The sequence below is a fragment of the Gopherus flavomarginatus genome, chromosome 6 (assembly GCF_025201925.1).
Source record: "Gopherus flavomarginatus isolate rGopFla2 chromosome 6, rGopFla2.mat.asm, whole genome shotgun sequence".
Classification (NCBI taxonomy): Eukaryota; Metazoa; Chordata; order Testudines; family Testudinidae; genus Gopherus; species Gopherus flavomarginatus.
This window is the reverse complement of record NC_066622.1, coordinates 74052611-74076328: the sequence shown is the minus strand read 5'-3', so window position 1 is coordinate 74076328 and position 23718 is coordinate 74052611. Positions and strand designations below refer to the sequence as shown.

The window sequence follows — 23718 nt, the reverse complement described above, 5'->3', positions numbered from 1 at the left end:
CTTGGAAGTGAGATATCAGCTAAAATTACCACTGCCTGTGGAGAACAGTGCTAGTATTCCATTCAGTTGCCCTGTCGACATATACTTATGCCCATGTGCTCACCCCTATTATTGTGCAAAATAGCCCACTTATTCTCTGTCCATAATCATCATGGCTAAGGCTATGTTTTAGTCATGGGTATTTTTAGTAAAATTCATGGACAGGTCACGGACCATAAACAAAAATTCATGGCCTGTGACCTGTCTATGATTTTTACTAAAAATACCTGCCCTGACTAAAACTTGGGTGGGTGGCCATGGGTGCTCTGGGAGGGGTGGTCCAGGGGCACTGGTGGAGGTGGCCAGAGACTTGTGCTGACGGGGGGGAGGGGGAGTGTATGTGCTGGCGGCAGCGCTGGCAGGGCCCCTGCAACTCCTCGGCAGTGGAGGCAGGGGCCCTGCTGCTCCCGTCACAAGTGCCAGCTGGAGCAGCCCCCATTGGTCAGGAACCGCAACCAGTGGGAGTTGCGGGGGTGAGGCCTGCAGGCAGCACATAGTGTGGATCACCCTGCCCCTCCACCTCCTAGGAGCTGCAAGGGAGCCATGTCATTGGGGGCCAGGGAGCCTCCCATCCTGAGGTAAGTGCCCCTCCCCCTGCATCTAGCCCTGAGCCACCTCCCACACACCCAAACTGCTGCTATTGGCCCAGGGGCTGCCCAGTTTGAGCAGTCCCTGAGCCAGCACCAGCTGCTGCAGAAGTCATGAAGGTCACAGAAAGTCACGGAATCTGTGACCTCCATGACAGACTTGCAGCCTTAATCATGGCTGGGACTGCTGCTGTGCTCTGTGAATCCCAAGGGAGCATGTAGTGCTTGTAACTTGTGTGGATTTAGGGGAGTGAAAACACTCACAATAGTATCTCTATGCGTTGTGCTTTTTGCAGCTGGAAATGTGGCCTTGAGGGTCTCTTCATCCATGCCACTGGAGTGTCTCAGATGATGAGAAGAAAGGAGATGAGGGACAACATGTTCCACGAGATCCTGCAAGCCTCTGGTGTTGCACATACCGAGCAGAGGGCTTGGAGGAGCACTCTTGTGGACAGAATGGAAAGGGATAGTGCAGAGAGGAGAAACACAGGAAAAGGATCGACACACGCAGTAGGTCATGGTAGCACTTCTCAAGCACCAGATGGACATGCTGGAGATTCTTATAGACCTTCGGGTCCAAGTAATCCTTCCTTGCCTCCTGCTGCAGTCTATCGATAACTGCATTCTGGGACCTCCCTATGCTCCCTACCCCTACATTCCACATATATTTTGGGGCCACCCCGGGGGGAGAGTACACACAATCAGAGCTGCAGGTACACTGACCTATGTGAGACGGTGTATTTGTGTTTTGAAATGAGAATGACTGGTCTTTCCCCTTCAAAGGTTCTTTTCCCTGTATTTATATAGTTTCATTCAGTTACAGTTACTTTTGTTTGCACGAGTTTGGAATAGAAGTCTATTTATGGAAACTTAATTCATCTTTAATAGTTCACAACATGTGGTAGCTGGGGCTGACATTATTCAAAAGTAGTAGCAATAGGTACACTTGCAATGTGTTATTACCACACACACAGCAGAAGCTTTCTCTTTTTGCTTCACAGATATTATGAGGCGTGCAGCAGGCAGCTATAATTCTGGGGATATTTTTTTCATGAATGTCCAATCCCGTGAGTAGACAGCGACAGCGCCAATTCAAACAGCCAAAGACACCTTCAGCAGTCCTCCTGCACCTGCTGAGCCTGTAGTTGAAGTGCTCCTTGCTGCTGTCAGGGTGGCTGGTGTGAGGTTTCATGAATGATGGGAGATACGGGTAGGCTGGGTCTCCAAGGATCACTATTGGCATTTCCATATCCCCAATGGTAATCCACCGGTCTAGAAAGGAAGTCCCTGCTTGTATCTTTCTGAACAGCTTTCTGTGTTTTTAAAGATGTGTGTGTCATGCACCTTCCCTGATCAGCCCACATTGATGTCATTAAATATCCCTGGTGATCCACCAGTGCTTGCAATACCATAGAAAAGTAGCCCTTTCTGTTGATGTACTCCTTGGCAAGGTGGTCTGGTGCCAAAATAGGGAGATGCATGCCAGCTGTTGCCCCCATTGGAATTTAGGAACCCCACTGCTGCAAAACCATTCAGAAGGTCCTCCATGTTGCCAGGAGGACACAATTAATGGCCTGGCACACCTGCATCACAGCAACCCCCTGGTGGATTTCACAACTCCAAATCAATTCCTGACTGGTAGCAATCTGACATGACCAGCTTTCACACAGTGATTGCCATTCACTTCTCCAGCATGAGTGAAGCTCTCATTTTGATGTTGCTGCAATGGAGGGATGGTGCGAGCTTCGTGCACCATTCCATTAATGTGGCCTTGTGCATCAGAAAGTTCTGCAGCAACTGCTTGTCATCCCAAACCTGCATAATGATGTGATTATGACAGAATTCAGAGGTCCGGCGCTCTCGCACGGCTGTGGAACAGCTCCTAGGAGGACCCCTTCAGTATGTTACCCCCCCTACGGGTTACTCTCACAGGCCTGGTCTACACTACGCGTTTATACCAAATTTAGCAGCGTTAAATTGATTTAAAGCTGCACCTGTCCACACAACGAAGCCCTTTATATCGATATAAAGGGCTCTTAAAACCGATTTCTGTACTCCTCCTCGACAAGGGGAGTAGTGCTGAAATCAGTATTGTCATGTTGGATTAGGGTTAGTGTGGCTGCAATTCAACCATATTGGCCTCTGGGAGCTATCCCACAGTGCACCATTGTGACCACTCTGGAAAGCCATCTGAACTGGGATGCACTGGCCCTGCAAACTTTTGAATTTCATTTCCTGTTTGGCCAGCATGGAGAGCTCATCAGCACAGGTGACCATGCAGAGCTCATCAGCACAGGTAACAACGCAGTCTCCTGAGAATCAAAAAAGAGCTCCAGCATGAACTGCACGGGAGGTACTGGATCTGATCACTGTATGGGGAGAAGATTCTGTGCTAACAGAACTCCGTTCCAAAAGACGAAAAAACATTTGAAAAAATTTCCAAGGCCATGATGCAGAGAGGCCACACCAGGGACTCAGTACAGTGCCGTGTGAAAATTAAGGAGTTCAGGCAAGCCTACCAGAAAACCAAAGAAGCAAACGGAAGGTCCAGGGCAGGGCCGAAAACATGCTGCTTCTACGCTGAGCTGCATGCAATTCCAGGGGGTCCGCCACCACTACCCCATGCCTGTCCGTGGATTCCGAGGTGGGGGTGGTAATCTCAGCCATGCCTGAGGATTCTGCGGACGGGGAAGATGAGGAGGAAGAGGAGGACGAGCTTGCAGAGAGCACACAGCACTCCGTTCTCCCCAACAGCCAGGAGCTTTTTGTCACCCTGACGGAATTACCCTCCCAGCCCTCCCAAGCCACTATCCCAGACAATGAAGCCATGGAAGCGACCTCTGGTGAGTGTACCTTTTGTAAATATAAAACATGATTTAAAAGCAAGCGTTTTTTAATGATTAATTTGCCCTGAGGGCTTGGGATGCATTTGCGGCCAGTAAAGTTACTGGAAAAGTCTGTTAACATGTCTGGGGATGGAGCAGAAGTCCTCCAGGGGCACAGCTCCATGAAGCTCTCCTGGAGGTACTCCAAAAGCCTTTGCAGAAGGTTTCTGGGCAGGGCAGCCGTATTCCGTCCTCCATGTTAGGACACTTGACCACGCCATGCATGTAGCAAGTAATCTGGTATCATTGCATCACAAAGCGTAGCTGCGTATGGTCCCGGTGTTTGCTGGCATTCAAGCAACATCCATTCTTTATCTCGCTCTGTTATCCTCAGGAGAGTTATATCGTTCATAGTAACCTGGTTGAAATTCAGGAATTAAGGGCACAGAGATGTTTGGGCTGTTTGCCTGTGGCTTAAAAGAAATCCTTCCCTGCATTTAGCCAAGCAGGGGGAGGAGGAGTGGGGGTGACTGGCGCTGAGCTTTTTTGCATTTGGCTAGCTGGGATCTTCCCTGCTACCAGCCACGCGGTGTAGGGGAGGGTGGCTAGCAGCGATCTTCCATGGTACCAGCCATGCAGTGGCGGGAGGGGTAGAGCGATCATCCCAGAGAATTGGATGCGGGTGGTTCTGGTGCTGCACGTTAACAGGAAAGAAGCAGCACTCAACGGGCTTTGCTTGCTATTTGGGAAAGGGGGGTGCTGGATATATGAAGGCTGCAGAAGCCGAAAGACAATGGCTTACCGTGGCCGCATGCAAGCCGAATTCTGATGCCCAGACCTGCGTCTATGATCTCTAAAACCAAAGCCGCAGGCACTCAATATTAAGATGCAAAATGCGACCTTGTAGTGAGATCACGTGCTATGTAAGGTGAATAGTGTTGTTCACCGTGAAAGAGTATAACCATTGTTTTGTAAAATGTATCTTTTTAAATACTCCTCTCCCTTTTTTCCCACCCTCCTGCAGCTGCAAATTTTTCAAGTCTCCCTCCTCCATCCCGAAGGCTATCTCAGATAAGCCGGTGGGAAAAAAAAGACGCGAGACAAAATGTTCTCGGAAATCATGAAGTGACCCACAATGAAAGAGCTCATCTGAATGAGTGGAAGGACGTTGTATCAAAGTAAAGGAAAGATGCCAGTGAACATGAGGAGAGGAAGGACCAACGTGAGGAGAGGAGGGATGCTCGAGATGAGAGGTGGCGGCAGGAAGATCAGAGGAGGCATGATGCAATGCTGGGGCTGCTGCGTGATCAAACAGACATGCTCCGGCGTCTGGTGGAGCTTCAGGAACAGCAGCAGGATCACAGAGTGCTGCTGCAGCCCCTGTATAACCGCTCTCCCCCCTCACCATGTTTCTTAGCCTCCTCACCCACCAGACAACTAAGAACGCGTGAGGGGAGGCTCCGTGCACCCGCCCATTCCACCCCAGTGGACAGCTCAACCAAAAGGCTGTCATAATTTTGAAATTTTTTTAGTAACCTTTTCCTTCCCTCCTATCCTCCCAAACTGCACCTGGGCTTCCTTGTCAGTTCTCTCCTTTTTATAACTAATTAATAAAGAATACATGATTTTTAAACGAGAGTGACTTTATTTCCTTAGGAAGCAAGCGGTAATCGAAGGGGGAGGGTGGGTGGCTTACAGGGAATGAGTCAATCGTGGGGCGACTGGGTGTTTCATCAAGGAGAAACAAACACAACAGTCACACCGTACCCTGGCCCATGATGAAACTGGTTTTCAAAGCTTCTCTGATGTGCACCACTTCCTGATGTTCTCTTCTAATTGCCCTGGTGTCTGGCTGCACGTAATCAGCGGCCAGGTGATTTGCGTCAGCCTCCCACCCCACCATAAAGGTCTCCCCCTTACTCTCAAAGAGATTGTGGAGCACACAGCAAACAGCAATAATAATGGGGAGATTGGTTTGGCTGAGGTCTGAGCGAGTCAGTAATGTGCGCCAGCGCGCCTTTAAACGGCCAAATGCACATTCTACCACCATTTTGCACTTGCTCAGCCTGTAGTTGAACAACAACTGACTACTGTCCAGTCTACCTGTGTATGGCTTCATGAGCCGTGGCATCAAGGGGTAGGCTGGGTCCCCCAGGATAATTACAGGCATTTCAACTTCCCCAACTGTTTTTTTCTGGTCTGGGAAGTAATTCCCTTGCTGCAGCCATTTAAACAGAGTAGTGTTCCTGAAGACACAAGCATCATGAACCCTTCCTGGCCATCCCACGTGGATGTTGGTGAAACGTCGCTTGTGATTCACCAGTGCTTGCAGCACCATGGAAAAGAACCCCTTCAGGTTTATGTACTGGGTGCCTTGGTGCTCCGGTGCCAAGATAGGGATACGTGTTCCATCTATCGCCCCCGCACAGTTAGGGAATCCCATTGCAGCAAAGCCATCCACTATGACCTGCACATTTCCCAGAGTCGCAACCTTTCGTAGCAGCAGCTTAATGATTGCTTTGGCTACTTGCATCAGAGCAGCCCCCACAGTAGATTTGCCCGCTCCAAATTGATTCCCGACTGACCGGTAGCTGTCTGGCGTTGCAAGCTTCCAGAGGGCTATTGCCACTCGCTTCTCAACTGTGAGGGCTGCTCTCATCTTGGTATTCTGGCATTTCAGGGCAGGGGAAAGCAAGTCACAAAGTTCCATGAAAGTGCCCTTATGCATGCGGAAGTGTCGCAGCCACTGGGAATCGTCCCACACCTGCAACACTATGCGGTCCAACCAGTCTGTGCTTGTTTCCCAGGCCCAAAATTGGCGTTCAATGGCTAGAACCTGCCCCATTACCAGCATGATCTACAAAGCGCAGGGGCCCGCGGTTTGAGAGAATTCTGTGTCCATGTCCTCATCAGTCTCGTCGCCGCGCTGTAGCTGCCTTCTCCTCGACTGGTTCTGCAGGTCTTGGTTCAACATTGACTGCACGAGAATGCGTGAGGTGTTTACAATGTCCATGATTGCTGTCTTGAGCTGAGCAGGGTCCATGCTTGCCGTGCTATGGCATCTGCACAGTTCACCCAGGGAAGAAGGCGCGAAACGGATGTCTGCTACTTGCACAGAGGGAGAGGTGAGGCTGTACCCAGAACCATCCGCGACAATGCTTTTTGCCCCATCAGGCACTCGGATCTCAACCAGAATTCCAATGGGCGGAGGAGACTGGGGGAACTATGGGATAGCTATGGGATAGCTACTCACAGTGCAATGCTCCGGAAATCGACACTAGCCTCGGTACATGGATGCACACCGCCGAATTAATGTGCTTAGTGTGGCCGTGTGCACTCGACTTTATACAATCTGTTTTAAAATGGTTTCTGTAAAATTGGAACAATCCCATAGTGTAGACATACCCATAGGGTTAAACCCCTTGGCTTTACTGCCTCCTGGGACCAAACCTCTGAGCCTTCAGCACCCTAGTTTCACTCTGTGAGCTCCTCTCAGTGAGTCCATTTGAATTGGACTCCTGGGGAAGGCTTGCACATCCACAGGGAGCAATGCATTCCTTAATCAGGAGTTACTTTCAGACAGTATTGTAAAAAGCAGAAGGATTTATTAGATGTCTGGAACACAGTGTAGAAAGTCTGTGGTGAGCAAGAGAACAAAGTTACAGCAAAGTCCATCTGGATCAGTCCTAAGCCCTGAGCTCTCTCTGACCCCCACTTGAATGCCAGTCCAGAAGAATGTGCTGCTTCTAAGCACATTGTGTTTGTAATGGTCAGCACAATACTGAAAAGCAGTGCAGGATCCAGGCTTGTCACAGAGATGGTGTATGTGCAGGTTTGTGGGGCTTTTGAAATGGGGTTTGAAACATTATGGGATGCAGATGATAATATGGGATGGAGAAAACTGCATCATGGGATGTTGAAACCATGTTCCTTGTCACCCTTGCATGACTTGTTTGCCCTCATGAGGCATTACAAACCCCTCCCAAAACACTCTGTACCAGATAGTGAGTTACCCATAGTGCACTGCTCTCTGTATCGATGTGAGGACGCACACTGCCGACACAAGGAGCGTAGTCTGTATGTGGAAAAGTGATTTTAATTACGGTGGCGCCTGTATGTTGACGAAACTTTGGTTGACCTAATTTTGTAGTGTAGACATGCCTTGAGGTTTTTGAACCTTGGTCTTCTGTCATGAGATATTTTAATTCCATAGTGCTTGTGGCATCTTGGAAACTTTGAAGGGCACGACTGAAAATCTCTGGCTTCTCCACAAACAAAGCAGCATCCTCAGCGTGGGTGGCAGGTATCGAAGGCTGGGGAAGGCTGAGCCTCCCCAAACAGACTTGCGTAGCCCTGCTCATGTGCCGCCCAGGCCCCTTCTTGTTTCCTGGTGCTGTGTTGTGGGGGTTCTTCCTGCTAGGGCCACAGGCTGGGGCTAATGTGGCCGGCTTACACTCCAGGGCTGGGGGGGGGAGGGGTTGGGTGAGTGGCCTGCCTGGTGCTGTGAGGCTGTGCCGCCAGCCCTCCTGCTTGGCACTCGGGAGGGGGTGGGGGGCACATCACCCACCCAGCACTCCAGGGCTGGGGGCGGGGGGATGTGCTGCCTGCTCACCCGCCTGGGGCTCTGAGGCTGAGGGACGAGGATTGTGCCAACTGCCTGCCGCTCCAGGGCTGGGGGCACTTGAGTGGCCTGGGACTGGTAGACGCAGCTCTGGGCTTTGGCAGGAGGGATGGGGCTGGGGACTAACCTTCCTGAGCTCAGGGTTCAGAGGCGCTGACTTTCTAATTACTCCAGGGGTGCTTGACCTCTGCCTCAGCCCCCTACCTTCCCACAAAGGTTTGCCCCTACTTTGTCCCCAACCCTTCCCACTCCTGCTCTGCCTCTTCCCACCCCATTCTGCTTCCTCCCCTGAGCATGCCCCACTCTCACTCCGCCACTTCCTGACTCCACTGCTTCCTCTCCCTCCCCAGTGCCTCCTGCACGCCGCTAAACAGTTGATCACGGGTGGAAGGTGCTGGGGGGAGGCGGAGAAGCTGAGCGGTGGGTACTGAGCACCCACTATTTTTTTTTGTGGGTGCTCCAGTCCTGGAGCACACACATAGTCAGTGCCTATGCTGGGGTTCACCTGCCACCCGTGATCCTGAGCATATTAATAACTGGTAAACATTTCTTGACCAACCTTGATTCTAACGTGCAGAATTACCAAGTCCTTATTTCCAGTCAACCACTTGATAGAATAGTGCTTGGGTGGGAATATGTCTCTGGCCGCACCTCTGAGGTTGTTTAGAAAGAAATAGGGTAAAAGCCATGAACCAATAGCTAGGCCTAAGCAAATGCCGTTTTGCCCTGTGTTACTACCTTTGCTGCTAGTAGTCAGGTGTATAGTCTTCTAGGGAAAAAGAACATGTGATACGATTACAGTACATGTATTCTATTAATCTGGATGCATATAAACTAGACTTGTCATTTTAAGCTTGTGTCACAAACCAACACACATGTTTAAAGTTAAACCAATTATCACAGATTTTTTATCAAAAACTTCAGTTAAGTCTCTTTCTACGTGGGCTGCAGGCTGATGAAAACTTACTCCCAATGTTTTGTAGGACTTCTGGTTTCCCGCCTAGTCACTAGCTCCCTACAGTATGCCTAAACAGTGTTATCTCACGAGTTAACAAAATCCAAGAAACTTAGCTGTGCTTCTACCCTTTAACACTTTTTCTACAATAACAAATTGAGTTAACCTAAAACTTAATTTGCTAGCTTTTGTTGGTCAATTACTAACTTAAAGTAGTATTTTGTTGTCAAGGTTCCTTCCCCACTCTGAACTTTAGGGTACAAATGTGGGGACCTGCATGGACACTTCTAAGCTTAATTACTAGCTTAGATTTGGTACACTGCCACCATCCAGAATTTCAGTGTCTGGAGCACTTTGTCCCCCCAAAGCTTTCCCCTCCCTGGGTTGCCTTGAGGGACTTCACCAATTCCCTGGTGAACACAGATAGAAACCCCCTGGATCTTAAAACAAGGAGAAATTAACCATCCCCCCTCCTTTCCCCCCACCAATCCCTGGTGAGTCCAGATTCAGTCCCCTTCGATCTTAAAACAAGGAAAAATCAATCAGGTTCTTAAAAAGAAAGCTTTTAATTAAAGAAAGAAAAGTAAAAAAAAAATCATCTCTGTAAAATCAGGATGGAAAATACAGAGTAATCAGATTCATATAGCCCAGAGGAACCCCCTCTAGCCTTAGGTTCAAAGTTATAGCAAACAGAGGTAAAATCCTCTCAGCAAAAAGGAACATTTACAAGTTGAGAAAACAAAAATAAGACTAACACGCCTTTCCTGGCTGTTACTTACAAGTTTGAAACATGAGAGACTGATTCAGAAAGATTTGGAGAGCCTGGATTGACGTCTGGTCCCTCTTAGTCCCAAGAGCGAACAACCCCCAAACTAAGAGCACAAACAAAAGACTTCCCTCCATGTCCCCCTATTGGTCCTCTGGTCAGGTGTCAGCCAGGTTTACTGAGCTTCTTAACCCTTTACAGGTAAAAGAGACATTAACCCTTAACTATCTGTTTATGACATTTATGAAATAACATTAAGCTCTTAGCATATTTCAGCTGTAGCTGTCATCACTTACAAAACAGGAATAAGTATTTAAAGATGAGAACACTGAGGGACTGAGATGTGAAGTCACGGGGGCAAGGTCAGGCAGCAGCGTGGTGGCAGAACAAAGAAAAGAACACAAATGTCCTGACTCTCAGTCTTGTGCTTTAACCATAAGACCCTTCATCCTTTCTCTTCTCCATTTGAGGAATGAGGCCTGGAGTTTTATATGTTTGCAAAGATTCCATGTGCTTCCAGTTAGTTATGTGTTAGCTACCTAGCCACCTTCAGATAATAAAATCATAGAACTTAAAATGAAGAGGTTAAACCCTTTACACATAGTAAAATGCGTTTAAAAAATGAAAAGTGGGGGATGCAGTTGAGTAGCCCTAATTCTACCTTAATGACATTTTTGGTTAGGAATTATTTCTTTATAAGTAGGCTTTACAGAATTTGATTTTGATTTGTTATAATTTTGAGAGACGTAGTTTATTCTTAAGCAGTTTTAGATGTTTAAATTTTCAGTTGAAGGAAATTCGGGGGGGGAACGTTGTCAGACAAATTAAAAAAGTACTTTATAACTTGTAAAATTTCAATTGTCAAATTCACACATAAAAATATACCAACTATCCTTAAATCAAGCAGCATTTTCTTATTTTTTGCTGCTTTTACAGATCCAGACTAACACGGCTACCCTCTGATACTTTCTTACTTTGCTGATCATCTGCAATATCCGATGATTATTGCTAGAGATATTTTTTCCATAGGTTTCTGAGCCTTTGGTGAATTTGACATTCTGTGATTTAAAAAAACGTTTTGCTACTGTAGTCAACACAGCCCGTGTGACGACAGAGTTTAGATGCCAAATCTGTAACCTGCCCTTGCCAAGGCCTCCCGGGAGCATTTCTGCGTCGCTGATTTGGTGTTTTGCCAGGTTGGGGGCGGGGCCAAGTAGGGGGCGGGGCCCGGTCTGAACGGGGGCCCCTCCCCTCGCAGCCGGGAGCCGGGTGGGGTCGGGGCCGTGGGTTTCAGCACGCGCTGCGCCTTGGCCGTTGGGGGGCGGGCAGCGAGTGATGCTCATACCCGCCGGCCCCGCCCTGAGTCTAGCGGGAAGTGACGTCAGCGAGCTCGCGGGGAAGCGTTGGTTTCCGGGTTGGCGAGGGGGCCTGGCGCGGTATGGAGCGGCCCCCGGTGGGCGCGGCGTTGCGGGGACACCCCGGAGGCAGCTGCGGCCCCTGGGAAATGCGGGAGCGGCTGGGAACTGGCGGCTTCGGCAACGTCTGTCTGTACCAGCACCAGGTGCGGGGGGGCCTCCAATAGCCCCCCGGGTAACCGCCCTGCCCCCCGCGCGGGTGCCAGCCGAAGCCCCGGAAGCTCCGCCCCTTAATCCCCCTTGGCCCTAGTGTGACTGGCTGTCCCGCTATTAGAGGCTTTGTCGTATAGAGGCAGCCTGTTGTCCCCGACCCCCAGCTTTTCACAGTTGCTGTCTGGGCACTCGTTGACCCCCCACCCTGGGTGGGTAACCTGCTCCTTGGTACTACTGCGCCGGCCAACCGAGTCCATCGCTAAACCCACCCAACTCCCAGTAGCCCCTGCCAAACCGTGTGCCGGTAACTTTTCCAGCAGCCACTGGGTAATCCCTGTGGATCCGTGGGTAGTGCCCCCATCCCTGGGTAGCCCCTGCTGGTCATTTCTTCCACTTAATGTCCTCTGACCCCACTTCTGGGGTAACCACTCCACCAAACCCACTGACCTCTGGATAACCCCCTCCCCACTGATAATTCCCTACTCCCATCAACCTAATTCTAGCAATTCGGTAACTCTATATTGTCCTCCCCTCTGCTTTCCCCAGCTGTCTCTGATCTCAGTGAATCCTGACGGCACTGACCACCCTCAAGTACCTAATAACCTTCCCATTCCTGCTCCACATAGATGTTCCTGATAACCTAATGTACTGATCCCTCCAGCACTAACAGCCCTCCATCCTGACCTACTTATGCCCCCAGCATTCTGGCCCTACACTGATCTCCCCACATTGATCCCCAGCATCATGCCCCTCTGCTACAACCATCCCGTTCCAGTGTGTTGAAACCTGGCTAATTTCCAAACTGGTGGTTGTGCCACAGCACATTGATTGTTTTTGTTGTAGGATTTAGGTGATAAGATAGCTATTAAATCTTGCCGACTGGAACTAAGCATGAAAAACAAAGACCGGTGGTGCCATGAAATCCAGATCATGAAGAAGTAAGTATGCTCCATCGTGTCCTTTTCCCTTGCTTTTGGGGGATGGTGTCCTCAAATCAATTGGGGAGCATTTGTGTTTCAGACTCATAACTAGACCATAGACTTTTCTTTTGGTCTTAACCTTCTCTTAAGAGGTGAGAGTGAGCATCTTTAGCCCACTGAGAAAGAAAGTTGTATTTAAAAAAAAAAATCAACTTTACGCTGATACTGTAAAGATAAAACACTATAATAACAATAAATTAATAAGCATCTCTTTTCACAGTCTTACAGTTTTATGGAAAAACTACCCTCCGCAGTGCAATTTCTTGTTTGCCCCTGGCCCAGATGTGAACTTTCCGTGTGACAGGATTTTATAGAAATCCAGTTGGCTGTTTTGCTTTCAAATTACTCAGTTTATCGAAGAGAAGATTGAGAGGTGACTTGATCAATGCATTTAGGCACTGATACGCAGAAAAGTGTCAGCCAGGCTTTTAAAAAAACCTGCTCTGCTCAGATCTAAGGGACCAACGACAGGAAGTTGAAATTGGACAAATTCAATCCTGGAACAAGACATGGTTTCCTAGTATTGGAATAGCTTACTGGGGGGAGTGGAGCGCCTACTATTTCTTGGAGTCTTTAAAAATCTTTCTGTCTTACTGACTGCCAGATTTGGGGTTGGGTAGCGTGATACGGGATGTGATTCACCTGCAGGGATCATCTGGGCATGACTCACCTAATCAGTTTCCTGCCTGCAGGGGCCTCCTGAATTTGTGGCTCCTCAGTCTCTCCTGTCTTCTACTTGTGGCACACAACAGTTTAGTTTAACCCCCAAGTTATTGGATTCAATATAGAGGTAAACTAGGTGAAATGTAATGGTCTATGCTTAAGGTTAAGATTATGTCATGGAGGTCATGGAATCTGTAAAATTTTCGTGACCTCTGTGACATTTTCTGGTTCAGTCCTGGGGCAGCCGTGGGTCCCCTCAGCTCCCAGCTTTAGTTTAGCTCTGGTTCATGTGTTACTTTCACCCAGGACAGCATATTCTTTATTACAAATATAATGAAATGCTTTTACGCTTAGGTACAAGCCTAGTATCTTGAGAACTACTGGCTATGCACTAGTGATCTGATATTAATGTATTTCCATTCTCAGTCTCAAAATAGAAACTACATTTTTATTTGAAGGTGCCATAGATGTTCAGAAGCTGTAAATAAATGTAACTTCTAATGATGTTAACATTTAAGGACAAGCTTTTCTATAATTTGAAACCTGAAAAGTTGATTGACTTTCTTAAAAGGGTGGTGTGTTTTAGGGTAACTTGTAGTGGACAGACTCCTTAGCTGAGCTGTTAGCTGCACTCCTGACAATTCAGCATAAGGAAGGGCACAAGGCAGAGCTGGAGCTGCATTTGGCACATGAGTGCAGCTCAGGGCTTTGCTGTGTACACAGCACCCATCTTGAGAACACCTGCAGAAGTTCAGCAGCTGTTCTGCAAGTGTGAGGCTGCAATTAATGCATCTTGGGCACCTAACTCTTCTGTGTCCCCAGTACATTTGTGCGACATATGAATCACAGTAAGCCACAGTCATCCTAATAATAACTACTTATTTTAATTATTACTATTTAGTGCTAGAAGTATGCATTTCATTTTTCACAAGTGAAATGCCTGGCTCTTGGACCTTGCAGTCTCAGTTGGATAGATACTCTATAATGAAAGGCTTAGGCTGGAGGGTGGGAGCAGAAGTATATGGGCCCAGATCCATGTTTGTGTCCAGTATATTCTGTTGCATAGACTTTCTGCTACTGCTCTGATTCATGTGGCTTTGCTGCAATAGGTTTCATCCTGTTTTTCCTGAACATTGCATGTGAGCGATGTGCATTTTCTTTCAGTTTTATGTTCATCCGTCATATACGCTACAAGTGTATTTCTAATGTAGAAAATGTAAGTGATCACATAACTAGGGCTTGTTTTATAAGACAGTATTAGGTTAACATAGTCCCTGTCCACGGAATTTCCCTATAAAACTGTATGGCTTTCTGTGCTGATACAGCACTACTTGCATTTCGATAATGGAGTCCAAAGCCTGAATTTGGCCTGAATATGTGCATAAAATGACATCTACCTATAAAATTCAGCTTCCTCTTGGATGGAATGTGGCCAGCCATTTTACAATTAATTGCTGTGCTTTAGAATAGAACATAAAGTGAACATTACCATAGCCATTTAAAACTGCAGGGAGAATTTTAGGTAAATTATAACTACTCATTTTGGAATTTGGTCAAAACACCAGGGTTCATACATGGCATAGACTTCCTAATAAACATGAAAAGTCAGAACTTCTGTTCTACATCTCATCAGAATCACTGTGCCTTTGGTAGCACAGTAACGTTTAATACCACACAGATTCAGTCCTGACTCAGAGAAAGTGTGTCACCCGCTGAATCCACTCTTAGCCTTGGTTTGCTTTGGTTGCCCATCAAAGTACTGATCAGGCCCTGTCCTGCTTAGTTCAGTAAGAACTGAAGGGTGACATGCAATATCTGTCTGAGGCTGAAACATCACTCCTACATGTGAACAAAAACTTTCTTCTTGCAAGAACTGCAGTAGTTTAAAATTTTTGCTTTCAGCATTGTGTTCCTTTTGACATGGATTTTACCATTTGCCCAAAACCTGTTACTTCAAAGGGTTGCAGCAGATTCCATTACCTGACTCAATTCACTGAGATCTATCAGCTAACTCCTTCATTGGACAGCAATACTGTGACAGGGTGAAATAGTCAGGAACTGATAAGGGCCACCTGTCTGTCACAGGACTGAGAAGGGGGTTTAAGAAGGGTCACTGTTCTCTTTGGGGGCGGGAGGCTCAGAGAAGCAAGGAGAAAGGCCAGGGTTGAGTTGGTGCATCACTTTGTTTTTGTATAATTCATAAATTTGTGTTTAACAAAATGTTGAGACGCAAGCCTGAAACAGACTTGGACATGGCACTGGTTCTCTCCTGGGCTGGTGAGGGCACCCACCTGCTTATGGATATGTGTGCATTCACTGTCATGCCGTGCTTTTGCCTACGTAAAGGCACTAGAGGCTGGGTTAAAGTGGGGAAGGAGAAGTAGAAATGGAAGAAAGAAGAGGGAGAGAAGAGAGAGGGGAAGAAGAGGAACAACACTGACTGTAAAAATGGATGACAAAGTGATCACCATATAAAAAAGGGCAACATTTCATAGAGAAGGAGAAACAGCCTTTTGAGAAGGAACTAGCTGGAAACTGAAAAGGACAAAAATGATAGAAAAAGTCAGTCTGAGGGGCAGTTATGATCGAAAGGTAGATGATGTGAGTCAGGCTGCAAAATCTAGAAGGGAAGTAGAGACTAAGAAAGAAAATATTACTAGACAAGAGTTAACCAAAAAAAAAGAAAAAAAGAGAGAGAGATGGAAATGTTTAGAGTGTTATGGAGAGTTTGCTTTATTCAACATACTGAATCTCTTAGTTGACACTGAGTTGGCTGTGTGTTTCCATCAGAATTACAATCTCAATATTCCCAGGTTTGGCCCTTTGGAAGCTCTCTGTTTCCCCTCATGTTATTTTTGAGACATTGACAGGCGTGTTTTCAGACATGACCAGGAAGTAGATGTTAGATAGCTAAATGGCTCCCCCTCTCCTTATGTATACATGTTCTACCTATGTAGTGATTTACATAGAAAAGTATCTGAGGCCATCACAGACCTTAACAAATGTATCCTCACAACACCGCTGGGAGGTAAGGCGGTATTATTCCCCTTGTACAGAAATTGAAGTGCAGATTAAGTGACGTTTGCCCATCATCACACAGAGAGCTGGGGCTTGAACCCATATCTCCTTGAGTCCCAATCCAGTCCTTAACCATAAGACCATCTTTCCACTCATCACTGAGCTGCTTGTTCTTAGAAGGTATGAACTTTGTTTATTGCCTTTGAATAACACTGTGGTAACTTGCTGACAATTACATGCTGGCCTTAACACTTTTAACATTAAATGTTTTGGGAAAAGAAATCTTACAGTGCACATATTTGAAACACATTTTAGTGATGCTTCTGCTTCTTGAACTTCTGCTTAAATATCTGTATCAAGATTTTCATCATGCTTTCCATTTGTTTAGGTTAAACAACCCCTATGTAGTAAAGGCCTGTGATGTTCCAGAAGAGATGAACTTCCTAGTTAATGATGTCCCTCTTCTTGCAATGGAGTACTGTTCAGGAGGTGATCTCAGGAAGGTAAAACCTGCTTGTTTGAAATTATAGCTGGATAAGTGATTTCATAGTTGTGGCTGTCTGTGGGACTAAGTGGATTTGGATTTTTGCACCTGTGTAGCAAGTGCAAGTGCAAATCCATAGATGCACCACACCATTGTAAGGAGTTTGCACTAGAGCATCTTACAGTGGTGAGTAGTACAAGTGCAATCCCCTTTTTACATTGAAGCAGTGTGTTCATGTCATAGGAACTACATCAGTGTGGCTCAAATTTTAGTAGTCAAGTCAAGCCCTTATTTAACCACCAGCGTGTTGGATACAGATAAATATTAGAGAAGGTATTCTGGAGTGTGTAAAAGTATGAAAGATGTCACACTAAATTGCCAATTTATTTTGATTCTCACATGGGCTCCATTCGTGTAGAATCTTCCTGGGCTGAAGAAGCTACCAAAATGCTAATATTTCTGATTGATTTAGAAATGTGTTTAGGCCACTGCATGGGTGGCTTTCATTTGGGAAGACACTAGAAAGCACCTTGGAAGAAATTCTTAATGGTGTATTCACCAGCACCTTTCAGTAGTTTAACAGAGAGCAATGATATAGACCAGTACACTTTGTACTCCCTTCCCTTGCAGTGGGAATTGGGAATGACACTCTTTCATTTGTAGACTAAGAAACGTAGGTAATTAAATGGCGGATTGAACAAGCATTTGATCTTGTATCTAAAATGATGATGAAGGCTCATGACAATAATGTAAATAGCAGACAAGTCAGATGTGCCACAGACTAAGGATTGGGAGAGAGGCAAATAGGCTTTAACAATGAGGGACTTTGAATTCTGTTTAATCAGTAAATAACTTTATCCTATCATATCCATGATTTTTTCCATTTCACTTTCATCTTCTCTTTGTTTTCTATGCTAACTACGTCTGGCTCTATTTGGAGCAATCCCTTGTTGGATATTCTCAGGAGGAGGAAACTGAAAGTCTGACCTCAGAGGGGACAGGTTAGGGATATACCAAGATACCAGCTTGGATGCTGAACTGATAATATGGATAGCAAGGGCCCCACTCTGAGCTTCTGCCTTCAGTGAATAGATAGGAGCATGGGGAAACCCTAAGGACTAGGAGGAGGGCCAGCCTCAGGTGACCTTGGTTACATCAAATCTCATTTCAGTGTAGCATTTATTAGGTTTTTCAGACCCTGAAAGCTGTGTTGGTGCCTGTGGCTGTTCTGGAAGTGAAATTCTCTAGTCCAAATGATCACCTCTAATGCGTCACACCTAAAGAGGAAGAAGCATGACAGCATATTTTTAATCACCTGTGATCTCATTTTCATCTCTTTTCTGCACTTGTGTGGTGACATCTTTATTTTGCACTGATGTCAATATCTAGTTACATGTCCATGACAGCACCAGCCTGGAAAATAGTCTGATACTAAGTTGTGGTCTTGTCAGTTACTGGACAGCTTGATCTGCAGGGAGTGTTATCTGAAGAGAAATGAGAGTCAGGAACACCTGAGTTTGAAGCCGGATTCTGCCAATGACTCCTTCTCTGTCCTTGGGCAGGCTGTGTAGGCCCTGTCTACACTAGTAGATCACTAATTGCACCAACTTCTAAAAACATGATCGCCCTAGCACATATTTAAGATGCTTTGTTTGGTGATAGGAGAACCAGGACAGAGGATGGAGTCACTAAAGCCAAGGGAGGACAAGATTTCAAGGATAGGAGCCTGGTTGATAGTGTCAGAGGCAGCTGATAAGTCGAAGAGCATGCAGCTAGAGGACAGGCCTTCATGTTTGGGCAAAAACAGATCATTTTAGACTCTGACAAGAGCAGTCTCAGGGAGCATAGAGGGTGGAAGCTGGATGGAGCTGGAGAAAATAAACTCCGGAGGTGGTTACAGTGATTGATTGAGAGTTTTGGAAAGAAGGGATTTGGTGTGAGATGGGGGTCTGGGTGAGTGTTCTGTAATCAGGAAACAAAAGCCTTTTTCCCTGGATGAAGAATATATGATGAAAGTTAGAAGTTGAGAAGAGTGAGGGAGAGGGGGCTAAAGGAGGCTGGGAGAAGGGAGTGCCTCTGGGTGACATAGAAAAGCAGGTGGGAACTTTGTCAATGATAGGAAGATGTCCCATTGGATGTTATGTTTTTTCCTGGAAGAAATCCTGAGTAGAGGTAGGACTTGAGGGGGTCAAAGATGTAGGGGGGATGGGTGATTGACTGGGATTGTGGGTGTGCTGTTCAGTGAGAGGGGAGAAATAGAGCTACTTGGCTGAGACAGCGGAGTGACTAGCGGAGAAATCTGGCATCATTGTGGGGCTTCTGAGATGTGAGAACAAGGGTGGTGAAAAGCAGAAGAGCGATAATAGATGAGGACGAGGTAATGATAAGAGGGATATACCAAGGAATTCAGTGATGGAAAGATCAGAGAGAATAGTATTTGGTGAAGACCAGATCAGGTGAATGAAGGTGCTAATCAAATGAGGAGCTGAAGGCAGGAAGATTGGCAGCTAGCTAGGGATCATTTGGGACATCAGTTTGGAGGCTGAAGTAGCCAAAATGAAAGTGAAGGATAGTGAAGCATGGGAGCCAAGAGTCGGTCATTGAAAATGGTCAGTGAGAGGAAATCAGGTGGGCCATAGATCACAGCAACATGGAGTGAAAGAAAGAGGGAGGGTAGTCTGAAAGATGAGTGAAAAGAAGGAGCAGGAAAGGAAGGTGTTGGAAGTGACAGAAATAAGAGAAGGGAGCCAAATACCCCAACTGTGATTTGTGCAGGACAATTTTTTGCAAGGAGAATTGATGAGGAGTGATTGCAATAGGAGAGTTGCAACAGAGGCTGTACAGGGGCAGGGGGAGAGAAGGGCCCGAGAGAGTTCAGGTCTCAGTGAGAGCTGAGAGATTGTGAAAATGTGGATGGATGAAGTTTTCTTTTAGATGGATTTGGCATTTTAGAGGGTACAGGAGGAAGGAAACAGTTGCTGTTAAAGGAAGCAGGGTGTTAGTGAGGGAGGATTGGAGTGGGACAGGTAATTACGGAAGTGAGGAAGGCAGAAGAGGTATGTGGATTTGTGGGAGTGAGAGAGGTTGAGCAGGGACAGGAAGAAGATGAAAATGTGCAGATAATGATGGAGGGTCTGTATGGTGTTAGGATGAAAGGGTAGAGAGGGTGGGGGAATAGAGGTGCAGAGTTGAAGATAGCACATGTAAGAGGGTAGCAAGTGGTTAGTAGAACCAGCCATGCTGGGGGCAATCCAGTGGACAGTTGGTTAATACGGCAAGTGCTTAGCTTTCAAGTAGTGATCAAGTAGGCTGAGAAATCCAAGAATGAGTTAGAGTGCTTAAATCCCAAATAAATATTCAGTGTTGAAGAGTGGTTAAATGATAGATAACACAAAGCTAGCTAGGCTTTATGATGAAATGCCAATCATTCTGTCTGCCTGGCTAAATATATAATTAGTAGATGAACTGAAATTAGGCAGAGTGACATAAAAGTACTCACTGATTGCTAAATGTTTCAGAATGCCAGCTGACATAATGATCTGGTAAGGGCAGTAACTTGCAGGCCAGAACTGGGTGGATCAGCATTGGAGGGTTATGCAGTCATTGCAGAAGAGAGCACACCTCTTTCTGATACATTTCAGGCACCAGCATGACTGTGGGGCAGGTTTTCTGCACTGCTCAGATGGTGCAAAGGGAGTGGAGACTAATTGCAATGCCATTAGGGATACCCTAGAGTTCGGGAGGGGGAGTCTCCAGCAGGTGCAGACCCCATATAGCAGGCTTCTGTGCCTTCCTACCCACAGGTCCTTGTGCTGGTGTGTGTGACCAAGATGCCAGCAGTTCCCGCTGGTGGATGGTCTATAGTCAACTTGTTCAGATTAAAGCAGCCATCATTCTGGGTCAAGCAGAGAAAGGGGAGCTGTAACTGGTTTCGTGACAGCCCCTTCACCCCCTTTCTTTACACTGGACATAGTGAAAATCTGGCACCCATGTGTTTCCTTCCTATTCTTTTCATGGAGTACTAACCTAGGGACTACAGGGTATCATTCTCCTGTTGTGAGTGTGTGTGTGTATGGATCTGCTCCTTCCTGTTTCTTCTTGTCACTTGGCCTGATTTTCCTTGGCTCCTCAGAAATAGTTTAGACTATTTGTTTAGAGCAGTTGATCCTCCAAGCAGTGATCCTGCTCCTGAGACTTGGGCCAGTCATAAATCTCATTCATAGACTCATAGACTCATAGACTCCAGGACTGGAAGGGACCTCGAGAGGTCATCGAGTCCAGTCCCCTGCCCTCATGGCAGGACCAAATATTGTCTAGACCATTTTTTTGCTTTCATATGTTTTGAATTTGTCAAGATTTTGGGGAATGTGCAGACTCGGGGGCCATGAGCTCCCCATAATGGCTGTCAGTTTTGAATCTGTCATTGCCTGGCCTCTAAACTGCCTACAAAAATGTGTTGTATGTAACTAAAACAGACTTCACACACTTGGAATCTTCTTTTCAAACCACTTTCCTGCTCCTATATACTTTTGTCTTTCTGTACCTTTTATTCTTTCATAAGACCAATTAATTCTGTAGCCCAGTTTAAGTGTAAATTTAATTGTTTTCTCATGTTGTGGTGATTGAGGACAGAAGATATTAACAAATAATTCTTGCATTGCCGACTTAGACGTATTTTTCTTTTCTGTAGTTGTTAAACAAACCAGAAAATTGCTGTGGACTTAAGGAAAGTCAAATACTTTCTCTGCTTTGCGACATTGGTACGTAATCTGCTGCCTTTCTTGCCTTTTCATGTTTGCTATATGTAACTGTTTTGGTGTTCCAATAAAAGCAAGTTGTCAAAACAAAGCAGGTATCTCTAGTAGTGGAAGGCTCTTTTTGTCCTGCTCACTGGGATAATTTGTGACACTTAGGGCTTGTCAGCAGCAAAGCAAAGAACTGTGAGATTCCCTCTGAGAATGCCACACACTTAATATGCAATAAGCCCCTGCCATTTGTTGTGAATTGAAAGAGGGCACAGCCATCGTGGATGCAAGCTATTAGCGTGACTTACATATTGCATGCTAACTCAATGTGGATTAACCCCTCACCATGGTGTAGTCAAGGTCCTACAGTTGTGTGTCCTGAGAAATTGACAGATTTGTATTGTCTACATTTATCATTCAAACCAAGATGATTTAAAGAACATTCTTTGAAGTATGCAGTCACTTATGTGAGCTTTCTAAGCATAATTTACTAATGGTAAAGAGTTTGTGAACACGTGATCTATATACATGATTCTCTTCTTCTTGGGACTACAGGGTGAGTCAAATCTACCAAAAGAGATCTGTTTGCTTTTGCAAGGAAGAAGCGTTGTTTTTTGAGAGCTTACACAGATCTGTTCCACCTTAGGTGTGTGCTTGCCTCATGAACTGCTTTCAGAGAATATTTTCCCCTCAGCTGTACCTATGGGAGCACCTTGAGCCCCCCTCCTGTCTGATAACATTGTGTGCTGGTATAAGAGGGTGGAGCCACTTCTGGACCCCTTTCAGTTCCTTCATGCTGCTAGTGACAGGTGTCGCAGCAACCTTAGATTATTTATTATAGGTGCTTCCCTCAATTCTCTGGGTGTAACAATAAGAGAGTACGTTCATTTAGCTAGTTATTAGGGCTGTCAAGTGATTAAAAAAAAATCATGATTAATTGTGCTGTTAATAGAATACCAATTATTTAAATATTTTTGGACATTTTCTACGTTTTCAAATGTATTGATTTCAATTACAACGCAAAATACAAAGTATATAGTGCTCACTTTGTATTTATTTTTTATTACAAATATTTGCATTGTAAAACACAAAAATAGTATTTTTCAGTTCACATAATACAAGTACTGTAGTGCAATCTGTCATGAAAGTTGAACTTACAAATGTAGAATTATGTAAAAACAAAATGCATTCAAAACCAAAACAATGTAAATCCAAGTCCACTCAGTCCTACTTCTTGTTCAGCCAGTTACTCAGACAAACAAGTTTGTTTCAATTTGCAGGAGATAATACTGCCTGCTTCTTGTTTACAATGTCACCTGAAAGTGAGAACAGGCATTTGCATGGCTCCTTTGCAGACAGCATTGCAAGATAGTTATGTGCCAGATAAGCTAAACATTTATATGCCCCTTCATGCTTCGGCCACCAATCCAGAGGACAGGCTTCCATGCTGATGACACTCGTTAAAAAAAAATGCGTCAATTAAATTTGTCAATTAAATTTGTGACTGAACTCCTTGCATGTCTTCTGCTCTGTTTTACCTGCATTCTGCCATATATTTCATGTTACAGCTGTCTCGGATGATGACCCAGCACGTTCCTTTTAAGAACACTTTCACTGTAGATTTGACAAAATACAAAGAAGTTACCAATGTGAGATTTCTAAAAATAGGTACAGCACTGGACCCAAGGTTTAAGAATCTGAAGCGCCAGATGAGGCGGAGCATGCTTCCAGAAATGTTAAAAGAGTAACACTCTGATGCGGAAAGTACAGAACCAGAACCACCAAAAAGGAAAATCAGCCTTCTGCTGATGGCATCTGAGTCAGATGATGAAAATGAACATGTGTTGGTCTGTACTGCTTCGGATCATTATTGAGCAGAACCCATCATCAGGATGGATGCATGTCCTCTGGAATGGTGATTGAAGTATGAAGGGACATATGAATCTTTAGTGCATCTGATATGCAAATATCTCGCGATGCCAGCTACAACAGTGCCATGCGAACACCTATTCTCACTTTCAGGTGTCATTGTAATTAAGAAGTGGGCAGCATTATCTCCTGCAAATGTAAACAAACTTGTTTGTCTGAGCAAATGGCGAAGTAGGACTGAGTGGACTTGTAGGCTCTAAAGTTTTACATTGTTTTATTTTTGAGTGCAGTTATGTAACAAAAAATAGTATTTTTCAATTCATCTCATACAAGTACTGTAGTGCAATCTGTATTGTGAATGTGCAACTTACAAAGGTTTTTGTTTATCATTTTTACAGTACAAATATTTGTAATAAAAATAATATAAAGTGAACACTGTACACTGTGTATTCTGTATTGTACTTGAAATCAATATATTTGAAAATGTAGAAAAAATCCCAAAATTGTAAACATTAGGATATCGATTGAAATTTATTAAACAGTGCAATTAAAATGATTAATAATTATTAATCACAGTTAACTCACACAATTAACTCAA

At 45.4% G+C, this 23718-nt stretch overlaps 1 protein-coding gene across 7 annotated transcripts in view; it reads left to right on the top strand.

The window, feature by feature from the left end:
* The window catches only part of CHUK (component of inhibitor of nuclear factor kappa B kinase complex), a 95753-nt gene that overhangs the window by 9889 nt on the left and 62146 nt on the right, over positions 1-23718 (top strand). For 5 of the 7 annotated variants that reach the window (XM_050960118.1, XM_050960115.1, XM_050960117.1 and 2 more), the window contains 3 exons: positions 12205-12299; positions 16411-16525; positions 21197-21266. In XM_050960118.1, the coding sequence (XP_050816075.1) occupies positions 12253-12299; positions 16411-16525; positions 21197-21266 (232 nt within the window). In that variant the 5' untranslated portion in view covers positions 12205-12252. Of the gene's footprint in view, positions 1-11165; positions 11355-12204; positions 12300-16410; positions 16526-21196; positions 21267-23718 lie in introns of those variants that run through there. The other 2 variants (XM_050960113.1, XM_050960112.1) reach the window with 2 other exon arrangements.